Source organism: Solanum tuberosum, unplaced genomic scaffold (genome assembly GCF_000226075.1).
Source record: "Solanum tuberosum cultivar DM 1-3 516 R44 unplaced genomic scaffold, SolTub_3.0 scf00004, whole genome shotgun sequence".
Lineage (NCBI taxonomy): Eukaryota > Viridiplantae > Streptophyta > Magnoliopsida > Solanales > Solanaceae > Solanum > Solanum tuberosum.
The window spans coordinates 453,489-467,268 of NW_006238930.1; the positions used below are offsets into that span (position 1 = coordinate 453,489).

Here is a 13,780-nt window from a genome sequence, read left to right on the forward strand (position 1 = left end):
CGGCTCGAAAACATGTCTTGGATTAATACAGAACTGATGTTATTAGGCTGTCATACATCCATTTTTTTGTTTGTTTGTTTATATTACTATTGATTTTGGATGATGTAAATTTCAAGACTTACATGAGAGATTGAAAATGATTGCCATTTTTGACAAGATCATTCTTTTAAACATTGTTTGACTCGAATGTTTTATATCCAGATATGATAAGCATCTAACTTAAGTATGCTTTAGCTTCTTTTGTACATTCTCAATGCCCCTTGTTCTCCCACTAAATAAACCATAGAGAAAAGCAGTGGTATGATTTGAAGTAAATGGGACCTTCAATTATCAGTAATGCTTAATTATTGTAGCTGGGCCACCACCCATTGTGTTTTGTTTGCCACACAGATAATACTGAGTGAGGTCTTATATCATTGTAGTACTGATCTTTTTCTTTGAGTTTTGTAGATTCTGCTTTTCCCTTAGATGGAGGTCCCAAAATTGAATGGGACCTTGCTAAAAAAAGTACCTTTCTTTGATGGAATAATTGTGTTTGATTGACTGAAATGTCTCTTCTCTTCATCGTCAGATATAAAAACGAAACTGCCCAATGTTACATGCAAACCATTTATCCTATCAATAATATAATTCAATGGAGTACATGTCAATCGGTCATAATGTCTTGTCTCAAACATATTTAAGATAGATTAAACTAGTTGTATGAATTATAAATAGTCAATTTGCTCTTTACAAGTTTATTTTATTCAAATACTACTAAATAACTTATTATCTAAGGCAAATAAAAGATTCTATTAACTAGTTGTAGTTCTTTATACGTCATAGTTACTAGTAGTTTCTGACTAAACTAAAAGAGTTTCGGATTCACAAATTATGACTATTTTTATATTTTACCAACAAATGGAAATCATCCACAACAATTATTTGACTTAAAATAAATCTAATCAAAATCGATAATGTGTGTGTATATAAATCCTTCCTAATATGTTGTATTCAGTTATCTGTTTAATTGTTATTAATCTGGTTTTGTGTATCGTCGCAAAGAAAAAAAAGACACAATGATAGTAAAGATGTAGCCACGTCAGACAAAGAGGTTGACAGAATTTGGTAGCTAACCTCGTTGAAGAGACATTTTCATATTTGGAAGGTTAGTTGAAGCGTTGACAAATTTAGACACACTAACAAAATCCAAGTGGCACCTGCGATGTGTATTCCAGACTAAACTACTCACCACTCACCATTATCTTTAGCAATAAGATTAATACACAATTTTCATCTTAATCTCTTCAACAACAAAATCCAAGTGGCACCAGCAATAAGATTTTTTTCATATATTTGTTTATTTTTTAATATTTTAAACCCCTTAATTCTGATTCTTCCGTTAACATATGGACAATTGAAAAAAAACAACCTAACTTATTTTTCTTTTGTGCATCCAAAGGGATGTATTCCATAAAGTTAGTCAACTTTATTGACAGCTAGGCAATGCTCTTGAACGCAATCAGACCAAATCACTTCTTAATAAGTCTTGTCATTCATCAAAAACAAGAGCCACCGCGCTTTTCAATAACAACAACTCTAATAAGTTGGACAAGAATGTGGCAAGTAAAGACTAAAGGAGATTCTCCTCATGGAGAACACCTTTGCTGTAAAGGGCAAGATTAGTAGGAATATTCGTTAACTGCTTACTACAATCTGGCTTCATATGGAAGGTGAAAAAATAAGTTTGAGATCACATGGTACATAAACTTTTCTACAATACATGAAATTAATAAACAGAGCGAAAATAGCTATGATTCCATCATCTTAATAAGGAAAGCTGTCTCCAGCGCTGACTCCTTGCAGTGCAGGTATCGATTTTCTTCAACTATATCAGCTGTCAAATTAAGTAATACTGGATGTTTAGGATCATAGATGGAACATTCACGCACCCGAGCAACATATTTTGCAGCTTCCCACACTCCAAACCTGAAAAATCATGCAAGATTATTGGGAGGCCCTTACAACACAATGAGCTGCAATTATTCAACACAAACCTATGCAATTATTCACACTTAATTAATGACTTTGGAGCAATTCTTGGTAACCCATGTAAATGGATGATGATGGTTTCAGTCAATTTACACCTTGGAATAATTCTTGGTGGATCAGGTTCATTATAATACATGGTCCATCCTAGTAGTCGATCATAGCACTGTAGCACATGAGCGGTGCTATAAGGAAAAACACCTAATATGGGTGGATAATATTGGAGCTTGTTTAGCACTCGTTCCACCTAGAATTATCAGATGCAGAGTAATCACATTGTAAGCTCGGAAAGTAAATATCAAGGGGACAATCAACCAAGCTGGTAAGCAAATGATTTTCCAGGGATGACCGCAGAGTGATGATCTCCAAGTAAAAAGTTAAACTAAAAGCAAAGTCCCATTATAAGATGGAGTGACTCCTATAGTTTGTTGTAAATCAATCTTCAATTGATAGGGTAAAAGACATGGCTTTAGACAATGACCATATATTAGTCACCTTGACAAGAAGGTTTAACAAGCCAGAGGAAGTCATTCAGTCAGCAAAAAATTAGACCTTACCGTGTGTTGAATGAAGATGTCACCAGAATAGCTGGATATAAAATATCTTTTTGAATGTTATTGTAAGGTGAATATTTGCGGATTGCCTGAAAGTCAGTAATGTCCCCGGGGTACCCAAACTCATCATAGTCAGCAGGTGTAAGCGGTAAGATTGGATTGAGGAGAGTGTTTGTTGGATCCAAAAATGGTACCTGTAAAAAAGGTAGTCAACATTTTCACTAACATCAAAAGAGAGGATAAAATAAAAGCAGAGAATTTAGTAATAGTTTATCTTTGTTTTTCCATCCTTTCCTCTCCTTGTTGGGGTGGGGTTTGGGGGACATTAGAAAGATTAAGGATAAGAAAGATTTTAAGGATGCATAAATGCAATAGCACATTCAGAGTTTTTGGCAGACCTCCAAAACTGCTGCCCGCAATAGACTTGGGCAAGAATTTATAGCTGAAGCCACCAATAGCCCCCCAGCACTGTAACCCCACCCAGCGAGCTTGTTATCTTGCACAATTTCCCTCTCAATTAGGAATTTAGCACAGGATATGTAATCATAAATGGAATTGATCTTCTTTGTCCGCCTGCCATCATGGTGCCACTTTTTCCCCCCACCTCCTCCACCTCTGAGAACAAAGACAGTAAAAAGGTCATGTCAAGCACTAGTCATTGACATATCAACATAACAATATAACCTGTCTTAACTTCATAGGAATAGGATATCTATAAGATATGGACTAGCACCATTATAGAGAAAAAAGTAATTTTAGAGCTACATTACTAAATTGGACAAAGAAAGAAAGCACCTGACATCAGCATATGCAATTACCCAACCACGATCGAGAAGGCTTTTTAACTCACTGCGCCATCGTTTGTCCAGTATCTCTCCATAAGCTCCATGTCCATGAAGTAATCCAGGATTCTCAGCTTGCTTTTTCCTCTTTGGAGAATAGACAACAGTCAAAGGAACAATAATCCCATCATAAGACATGACATTGTGAACTTCACAGGCATAGAACTCAGAAAGATCATTCCATGTAGAATGATTTTCAGGATTGACTTCGTTATTAGAGCCTGAATTCCTCGCACTCTGAATAAAACTAGCTGAAGATGATGTTCCGTACAACACTTTTGTTCTTTCATGAAGCAAGTTTTGCTGCTGTACTATGTTCCATTTTCCATTTGATAAGTCATAATCGACAACTGCATCAGGCATCTATAAACAGTGTGAGTTTTAGTTAAAGAGTGCGATTTGGGGTGCAAAGTGACCTTGTACGATAAAATATGTGAAATAAATTAATATAAAAGGTGACAAGTACCTACCAAAGGGGATGATATTGTGAATCGCATTGTTGAGGAGTAGAAGTCATAATTAGTTCCAGGCTTAATTTGAGAGACATTCTTTGGAAGAGGCAAAGACTGTGGACTGATCTCTTTGAGCTTAATCTCTTCCTGTCCAGGAAAAATTGGATAAGAGAAAGGGAAGGAGGAATATAACAGTTGTAAGCAATTCATGAGAAACACACACTGCTGGTCAAAGACAAATATTAAGAGCAAAAAAAGAGAAAAACAGGCAAAATATCCATTTCAAGCAATAAATGCACATCACGTCGCAAAATTTATGAGTAAGAAGCTATAATGTAAAATGTGTTTCGAACTTATTTCATGACTCAGTAGGTTGCCTAAATGCTGGTTCATTAATTTTGGCACAGAGCAACTAAAGGGAACACAAATATCTAAAACAAATGTTGCACTTATAAATAGCAACTATAAACAGTCTCTATGGGCTGTTTACTTCTTTGTAAGGGTAGAGGGAGGATGGGTTGATCATCAAGGTTTTGCTTGTTTAAGGTTTCTGCAGCAACTATACGCTACAAAAGAATTAATCTAAACTAAAATTTATAGAGCAGCGGAAATCTTACACAAGCAAAGTAAATAACTTCAGGTTGGAAAAACAGAATAAGTTATCAGAAGTAAAAACCAGGACCAAAATAAGTTATTACCTTCATAATTGGCAGAGGAAGAGAAATGGGACAAAGTCTAAAATTTCGTTTGTCCCGCATAATGAGCACCAAGTGCTTGTCACTGAAATCAACGTCTTCAATTATGAACTCCGAGTCATCACTGAATATATTCTGCATTCTTGATGAGAAAGTTATGAGCCAAAGGTCCCATCATGAATGAATATTATGCTTTTCAGATGAAAGGTTATTCAACTAGAAGAAGGTTAGATGGCAGTTGGCATGGGAGGAGAGACATTTAGAAGTAAACATGATAAGAGTCTCAATACAATACAAACTCACCTCCCACTTCCTTTTGTTCAGTGAGCAGTTAACTGGACTACGTAAAAGATAATGGTGATCAACTAATTGTCCATTTTTAGCCGCATCAGTAAATAGGTAAAGATACCCTTGGTGATGCTCGACAACACAGTGGGCTTGAGCCTCACATTCCCACACAGGTATCATACCAGACAAAGGATCAGCAGCATCTATCAGAAAAATCTAAAAACTAGTCATTGACATAAAATTAGACTAACATCAAGTGATATAAAAATTAGAAAGCTTGATAAAGTATCACCTTAGATGATGTAGTTGAGAATATATGTACTGTTAGAAACTGGAAATCCTTAGTATGTCTTATGTTTACATAGCCATTCTCGCTAGGCTCTTCTATAAGCAACACGTCATCTTGTTCAGACCCAATCATACTACAGTAGATTCTGAAAGAAGAATTGGAAACAACTGACATATCTGGAGTATGTCAAAAAGAGTCTTTTAACCAAATAAGTAAATTACCAACCTATAAGGCCTCTTACAGTGATCAGTGACAACATAGAGTAATGCTTGTCCATCTTTCCCCCAAGCTATGTTTGAAACCCGATCTGCTTGGGGCTTACTACATAGTGAACCGAAATTTAAGTCTCGCACAGACAATTTAAAGCAATCGTTATCCTTATCATACATTGTGTATGCTAGATATCGGTGATCAGGGGACACTTCTGATAATTCTTCATATGCATAACCTGTAATTTAACAAAGGAAAGGGTTGTACACTATGAGTAAAAAGAACCATAAAATTAGCAACCACTACTACTGCACCAAACCTCAACTCCAAACTAGATAAGGTCAGCTATATAAGTCCTCAACAAACATTCCACTCTGTTTGAAAATCAACATAAAATAAGGTAGTAAGAAAAAAGCAAAACCTCCAAATCTTTCAGCTTCTTCATTGTAGTCAAGAAGCTTCTGCTCAATTCTCTTCCCCGAAGTAAAATCGAAACCTGCTGAAGGAGATTTATTGGAAATGAAATCTTCATTCGCCCGTGCTAACCTTCTACACAGCACTGGATACTGCTTCCCTTCTTCCACTCGCCTATAGTACAACCTGCGGCGACCAATATCCACCTCCATAGAGTAAACACAATTATCACATTTCAGAATCCAAACAACAACAATAGTACAATACAACAACAAAAAATGTGGGGATCTAAATGCAAATAAATATCTCAATAAATAAGAACAACAACTACTATGCTTCAATTCTAAACAATGAATTCTGCTCGATTCTAACAAGGAAATTAAACGGACGAATACCAAGGACCCCAACGAAGGGGAGGTGTGGAGAGTTCATTTGACAAGCGAGAGCCCATTTCCGACTGAAGTTTGGACTGGAGGCGTTCGGTATCGGACATAACGGCTTCAATGTATTTCTCCTCTTGTTCCATGTACACATCCATATGGCGCATGGCTACTTTGTCATTGAGCTGTGACATCCAGCTGTAAGGGTCCTCCCATGACTCGCCGTGATGGGTGAAAGTCACCGGCTTTTTAGGAGGTTTTGGAGGAGACGGTGGTGCTGGCAGTGGTTGAGGCTTCTGCGGCTTGTAATTTGCACAGAAGATGGAATGGATACGCGGCGTTATACGGCGGTGATTTAGCTGATTGTGGCGGAAAGAGCTCAAGAGGTGGCGCATGGTGGTGGCGGAGAAATTGGGGTTCAGGGTTTAAGCACTATATCACCATTTTATTAAATTGAATACAAAAGGACCAGAATGCCCTTCATTTAATTTTTTATCAAAAAATGCTCATGAAGTATGGAGTCTTCGCCCTATTTTTTTTTATTTTTATTTTTGCGAGATGGACTTCACGTTACAACAGGAAACTCAAAAAAAATAAAAAAATGGATTCAAATTTCAGTAGAGACAAACCAATAAAGGTTGATTTCTTTATATCTATCTATTTGTTTAATATTTGGAGAATAGAGTTATTTGATATTTGTATTGACGAAAGATAACACGTAATTATGAAATAATTAAGTTGCAGTCAATTTTATTTTTTTTGTTGATGAAATAGTTGACGTTTGATGAAATTTGGTTTATCAAATGGAGAGAGAATAACGTTGGTTTAGATTTCATCAATTAGCTGGCTATTTTCTATTACACTTGCGCTGATGAAGACTTGTCTTTAACATTTCTACGGTTGTTTGATTTGCATGAACATTTTATGTGTAGCATTTTCATACTCCCTCTATCCCAATTTATATGACTCACTTTCCTTTTTAGTCAGTCTAAAAAAAAATGACACATTTCTATATAAAGTAACAATCTAACTATAAAATATCTATTTTACCTTTAATGATATGATTTACAATCACACAAATTTCTATCATTCATTTTGGACCACAAGTTTTAAAAGTCTTTCTTTCTTTCTTAAACTCCGTGCCGAGTCAAAGTAGTATTTACAAAATATCTTTCATTAAGATATATAATTTTCACAACTCCTAAAGTACTTGACTAGAAAAGGCACATAAAATGATTACTTCATAGAATAATACTGAATAAACTTGTTGAAATCTCAGAGATTAACATTGACAAAACAAGAAAACATAATAATTAGGTACTTTTAGTTTGTCCAGGACTGAAATCTGAAGTACATAACAAACTTAAGTCTCAAAAAACAAATCAAACATGTCAAGGTAAATAAACATAGGAGTAGCAAATCTAGAGTGGTCTCATGATCTCATTCTCAACAGGATATATGTAAACATCTAAAATAACTGGCTTTGAGTCGTGTTTTCCTCCTTGAGCAAGCTCGAATACACAAATATCGAACTCCTCCAAATCATTATCCATAGCAAAATCATCCCAACCTGACTGAATCACCAGTCCTTCCATTCTGCAACGAATTGAGGCCGACCACGTTCTTCCACTTGAAGGGATTCTCAGAGTAATCGTCTCAGATTTCTTCCTCATGTTCTTTTGTGCCCATTCCTTTGGGAGTTTCTGGTATTCAACAAACAAGATTAACCAAAATAAGCTCAAAAAACACAGGACTATTAGCTAAGGCTTTTGCTAGTATATCATATGGTACTAATGTGAATATGCAGAGATAAATCAACAGTTGTGGCATGAACATTACACAATTACTTCAGCTAATGTTATTATAAACAGAAAGGACTTCACTTGCGATGCAAAGAATAATTACGCTATCCTGTATTGTATTCTAATTTATTGTTGTCAGAGGCAGATTCAAGATTTGAATTTTATGGGTTCTCTGCTTCTCGCAACCTCATTGCAACCAAACCCCTAATCCATTTATGCTATTACATTCACAAATCATTATATGTACATATATAACAAAATTTTCAACATATATAAGAGGATCTAAGTTAAGGCTACTAGTTTGAACTTTAGAAAATACCAGTTGACCCATGTAGACATGTGTGGGCTGCATTGTCATCAGAAGAGAAGGCACAGAAGATGTGTGTCTTGACGCCAGTTGATGAACTTTCATCTTCTCTTTCTCCAGAACCCGGCGTCTGCTTGAGAACATAGGCCTTTTTTCCTCTGAACTAACAATTTTCCCAAATCAGAATCCAACAATGTAGACAAACTTCAAAGAATAAAAAAGCAGTTGAAAGAAGAGGTAAGTAAAACTTAACCAGGTTCAACATTTTTCTTGCGAGATGACATAGGTGTACACTTCCTTTTCCTATTGTCCTGCTTGGCTACCAAGATTTTCTTCATTTTCTTCCCTTTACTAGACTGAAGTGACTGGAACTGATACTGTTTTCCACGCGACGATTTGCGCCCTCTCGTAGGCTCTTGTATGTTTTCCTCCTCATCCGTATCATCATCCTCATTTGAAGTTTCATCTTCACTACTCTGTTGCTCAGTTGTATGTTCATCTGTTACTTCATCTGGATGTTTACAAGGGTTCCTATTTTTCTTGACAAAGAAAGTAGTCTCTTTTTCACAAGCACTTGCATCAAAAATCATGACATCAAAAGCTGAAAAACCATCCATTTTGAACACCAACATATCAGCATCTTCCAAGCAATGATCTTTGACAAATACTTCCCAGCCATTACAGAAAACATAATCATCCTCCTCTGTTCTAACAACTTCAACTAACCATGTATTGCCACTTGGACCTGTTAGAATCTTCTGGCCTAACAGTTTGTGACTGTTCTTAAAACAAGTCACAAACTTTTGTGGAATGCGCTGCATTAAAGAATCCAAATGTATCAGCTATAAATTCTTAAGTAAATCAAATTTTAAGAAATCTGAGAGAACTTACCAATCTACGCCTGAAATCATTGATCATTATCTTGAAAAACTTGTGTTGTTTGTCAAACTCTTCCCAGTACTTTTGTTTCTCAAGAACTTTGCATCTTTCACAGATGGTAGCCATTCTCTTTCAACAAATTTTTTGAGTAAGAAAAAATGTTTTGAAGGATATGAGAGTTAAAATTAATGGACCACTATTTAGGGGGTGTTTGTTGGTAGTATCTTTTTTACGTCTCATACTAATAAGCTACCATTTCTAGTTTATGTTGAAATCTCTTTACAGCTTTGCAGAGCTCAGTATTGCCTTAAGAGTACAAAGAGTCAAACATGGCTCGAATTAGAAACTGGCACTTCATATGAAAGGAACTTATTTTGTTCCTTATTTCATAAGGGGAGCACCATTTCAGAATTTGCCATATGATACAAATGGAAATTCAGAGTTTTCATCTCTGATTTTATATTTTGCCTTATGAGGAAGTATTAGATGGCTTTGATCATAAAGAGGGGTTAAAGTTTTCACATTATACTTAAATTTTAATGCCAATAGTACTCATTTTCATAAAGAAGATTTTGACGTGTTAAGCAATAACACTGGTTTAAATTAGTCTCTCCTTGGCTATAATAGGTGAACAGATCAGTTGCAGTGAGACTAGCAATTCTTGGCTATATGTGATTGGATCAAAACAAATTAACTTAAGGGGATATGATTTAAAGTCAGAAATTTTATTTGGACATATAATTTTTTAATTTCTTAAGTTGGTATTTTTTTTTCTCATAAAAATGAAAACCTCGCAATTTATGAAAATTATCAAAAAATTAATTAGCAAGCATTTTCCACTCTAATTTGATTAAATACTATATTCTACAATTTCATCACCATCACCGAGGGCTACATACTACAGTATATTACAAAAAATTGCCAAGCAAAAGTTATATATTTCTTGTTCTTTAATTGCACAAAAGAACCTACCAGATTAGCCATTTACAAGCCTATTCTGTTAAAATAAGTGATTTTACTCATCCATTGGCAAACGTCTTTCAGTCATCTGGTCGTCAACTCTGCTTTGTTCTCTTCTTTTACCAACATATCAATATCTACAAGTAACACATCTTATGGACATAACTTTTCTTTCAAAAAAGAATACTTTTGAAGCTCTCATGTGTTCAAGGTGAGAAAGAACTTGCATCAGTGCTATAAAATGAGTACTCACTCAAGCTGAAGTTTAACCGCTCTTCGTCCCACTTGATTATCTCCCTTGCATACTTGAGCGATTCATCCACCGTTTTTGGCTCTAAACCTTTCACTAGTGAAACATACAGCTTCTTGTTAGTGAGAGAAGAAAGGAGCCTCTTGAATTTTACTGCAACATGATGAAATGCCAACTGGCCCACAGAGGGGCAATGGTTGATGCTGCTGGAGTTGCTATTGGAGCGATGACGACTTACGAGCGGATGAAAATCGTCAAACCATTCACATTTAGTCAAAGGAACACGTTCTAACTTCTCCTCAAACGAATCAAACTTATTTAGTAAGACAAGAAAGTCCATCTGATCAAAGGTTGGATGAGTCGCGATGCTCTCGAAAAGTTTCTTGGTTAATAGCATCTTGTTCACTTTCTCCCCAGTTTCATCAACAACATATTCATCATAATCACTCAAGGCAACACAGAAAATAACCACACGAACGTCTTCAAACATCTCAATCCACTTGCAATTTTCAATGAACCCCCTTGCCTGTACTCTTATCAGCTGAAATCTGAGTACCAGGAAAAAAAAAATTGTTTTAACAATGCCTCTACATAGTCTGTAAATGACGGGTTATAATAACTTTATTTCACCCTATTTTCATTTATGAGGATCCTAAAATCAACTATCTGCATAGAAGGGTTCTCAAACACAGACAAATAGGAAAATCAGGAGGATTAGCTACGTGAGAACCCAGCCCAATGGTTGACTTTCAGTTCTCATATCAAATACTTCTAATGGACCCAAGATTGTTGCACCAGCAATGAGATGGATCCCTTTTTTTTTACAAGGTAAAAGTACCATGAGATGGATCTCTTTTCCAGTGTAAATGAAATGTGTTTACTATGTTGCACTCCATTCTTGGCTATGTTGCTTGGAACCTTCAAAAATGACTGGCCAGGAGCGTGTCGGATACTCCAAAGGTTATGTTTCTTTGGAGGATCCGAGCTACATAGATTCTAGGTCATTCCACACTAGTGAGAGAGTAGTAAGTCAATGAGGCAAAACTCAAAAGTGCTTCCCCATCAAAGGCAGTGCAAGGGTGATAAACCAGATGTTAAGTTTTACTTATCAAAATTATTCCACTTCTCTGTCAAAAAGAAAAGTATGGGTAATTAGCATTTACAAACCTGAGCACGGAATTAGGGTGATCACTGCTGTCAAGATTATCATAATCTTCTGAATCTGGGAATGAAAAGTCCACACACGAAAGTCCATTGGAAGAAGTAACACCCTCAGCATATAAGATATCCACGTCTGAAGGTTCATAGTCTGTTTTTAAAATATCAACTGCCTGAAATAGGAAAACAATAGATGCAGAGATATTTAGCAACAAAATGAAAGATCCTTCCCATCATCTGTAGGAATCAACAAGGAACTCGCAGTTGCATAACCCAACCAAATGCTACTATGTCATCACAAGGTATATTCAAAACTTGGAACAAACAAACAATTAATTCAGTGTCAACCCAATTTAGTTCACTAAAGTACCATAAAAGATAGTAAGAAGCTATACTGCCAGAAAACTTCAAAAACACACCAATTTCAGTTGTTAGAACGGAACCTTAGGTATACACCGCTTGGGCATATTTTTTATTAATCCAAAACAAAGAAGCTTCGCCTTTTTATTAGGCATACATCTCTCGCGGCAGAAATAAATTCAGCTCACCAGACCCTAATAGTTTGGACAGCAAAGGTGGAGCACAAATGTGAAAATTGAAATGAAGGAGTTGAAATAGCTGTAGACTTTGACCCATAAAAAGAAGAATCTAAGACGCAACCCGCACATTCTTCAACCTTCAAATATCGATTGCAAGCAATTATGCATAAATGTGACGTTATCAACCTGTGCAAATTGACCACGCGAAATTTTCTTACCCGCTCTAGGAAATAACAAGACATGTCATGAAGCATTTCCAGTTCACTTCTTCGCTTATAAGTTGCCTGGATGGCTGCATCATTCCACAACTCCTCAATTAAAGGAGCATACTCCCGTGTTGCAGCTGGGAAAACGGCTTCTAGATTACCCGTGGCCATTATTTTGAGAAGCCAATCTGAGAATGCTTTCAGTCTAGGAGGTATGGAATATACTGTTTTCTTTTCAATCCCAGTCTTATCACCTGATATCATAAGCTACAATTGTTACTTAAGAGGTGTATTGAAAGAAATTCAGGTTCACCAAGTAGGCTGAGGGGAAATAAACATGATGGAATGCACATGGTTATTTTTATGGAACGAATTAAAATGAGGAGCCCAAAGTTTGTAAGACCACATGACTATGTTTATGGAATCAATTAAAATGAGGAGCCCAGAGTTTGTAATACCTGTCATTCCAGAGTCACAAGACGAAGAACCCTCTCGCAATTCATGCAAACTCTCTTCCTCAAAGCGCTCACGGCCCTCAAGCAACACTCCAATGTATCCATACACATTACTTTGGATCAACAGTTTGATGTGTTCTCTCTCATCCTCCGAGAAAGGAACATCCTTGTAAAGAATTTTTGCCTAATTTACCAATCAATAATATTAGAAGCCAAATTAAACAAAGATAATCTGAGAGGGAAAAAACTCAAGGTGCATAATAAGGCTAAATGGGAACTAGCAACTTAAATTGCTAAAAAAAAAATACAAGCAAGCAAGAAAAGGGGGGGAATCAATTTGTAGAGCTGCCCAAATATAAATATTTCCTAATACAAAATGTGCCTTATAAGGAACAAAAGCAAGTAATGATACTTCCATTAACACTAAAATCAGCAACATGTGTGAAGTAGATAGGAGCCTCAATCAGAAAGCCAAAGGCTGAATAAAAAATATAACTAGATGGAACAGACAACCCACAAAACAATTAGGCATCACTTTAGAAATTTGAGGTACCATAACAAACACTCACTGCCCCAGAAACACAAAATTTAACCAGTTCTTCACCTCTGTGGCTCAACATCTTTGTAATATATAATTTTTCAATATCTTTTAACATCCTACTACCTCATTCCTTCCAATCTATCCAGTAAATATTTTTTAAGATCATAATAAAGGCAAGTCGGGTGCTGCTGAAGTGATTCTTCTTATCAGTCAGGTCAACAGTATAAATAAAGCATCATAAGCCTTTACAAAGAGAAAACTTTAGGTAAGACAACATTACAGTAGACCACACAAATATCTAAGTTATACTTAAAAAAAAAAGACCAATAGCATCTAATTGCTCCCAGACAGAATACAAATGCAACAATGTATAATAATAAGTCAAAACCAGTTTCCTCAAAGAAGTAGGCATAGATACGCAACTATATGATGAGGAAATTACTGCATGTCCACAATACTTGGAACAAGAATACCAAGAAAACAGAAGTTAAGGAAATTTTCCGCTTTTTTTTTTTTTTTATAACCGAGAAA

The 13,780-nt window shown here is 35.9% G+C and overlaps 3 protein-coding genes across 3 annotated transcripts in view; all 3 read right to left on the reverse strand.

The window, feature by feature from the left end:
- Positions 1 to 1,534: 1,534 nt before the first annotated feature.
- LOC102600724 (protease 2) lies at positions 1,535 to 6,561 on the reverse strand. Its single transcript, XM_006338184.2, has 11 exons — positions 6,168 to 6,561; positions 5,780 to 5,958; positions 5,374 to 5,596; positions 5,152 to 5,293; positions 4,875 to 5,075; positions 4,575 to 4,706; positions 3,895 to 4,023; positions 3,378 to 3,787; positions 2,981 to 3,197; positions 2,586 to 2,776; positions 1,535 to 1,968 (listed from the first exon to the last, which is right to left on the reverse strand). Exons 1-11 carry the CDS (start codon positions 6,545 to 6,547, stop codon positions 1,791 to 1,793), a joined length of 2,382 nt encoding a protein of 793 aa, XP_006338246.1. The 5' UTR covers positions 6,548 to 6,561; the 3' UTR covers positions 1,535 to 1,790.
- Positions 6,562 to 7,573: 1,012 nt separating this feature from the next.
- Positions 7,574 to 9,266, reverse strand: LOC102596141 (B3 domain-containing protein REM16-like). Its single transcript, XM_006338695.2, has 4 exons — positions 9,153 to 9,266; positions 8,515 to 9,076; positions 8,274 to 8,419; positions 7,574 to 7,855 (listed from the first exon to the last, which is right to left on the reverse strand). The coding sequence occupies exons 1-4, from the start codon at positions 9,264 to 9,266 to the stop codon at positions 7,574 to 7,576; spliced, it is 1,104 nt and encodes a 367-aa protein (XP_006338757.1).
- Positions 9,267 to 9,985: 719 nt separating this feature from the next.
- LOC102601078 (extra-large guanine nucleotide-binding protein 1) overlaps positions 9,986 to 13,780 on the reverse strand; it is a 7,833-nt gene continuing 4,038 nt past the window's right edge. Inside the window, exons 5-8 of the mRNA XM_006338185.2 lie at positions 12,712 to 12,892; positions 12,266 to 12,507; positions 11,518 to 11,681; positions 9,986 to 10,898 (exon numbers count right to left, since the gene is read on the reverse strand). Of these exons, the coding sequence (XP_006338247.1) occupies positions 10,307 to 10,898; positions 11,518 to 11,681; positions 12,266 to 12,507; positions 12,712 to 12,892 (1,179 nt within the window). The 3' untranslated portion in view covers positions 9,986 to 10,306. The remainder of the gene's footprint in view (positions 10,899 to 11,517; positions 11,682 to 12,265; positions 12,508 to 12,711; positions 12,893 to 13,780) is intronic.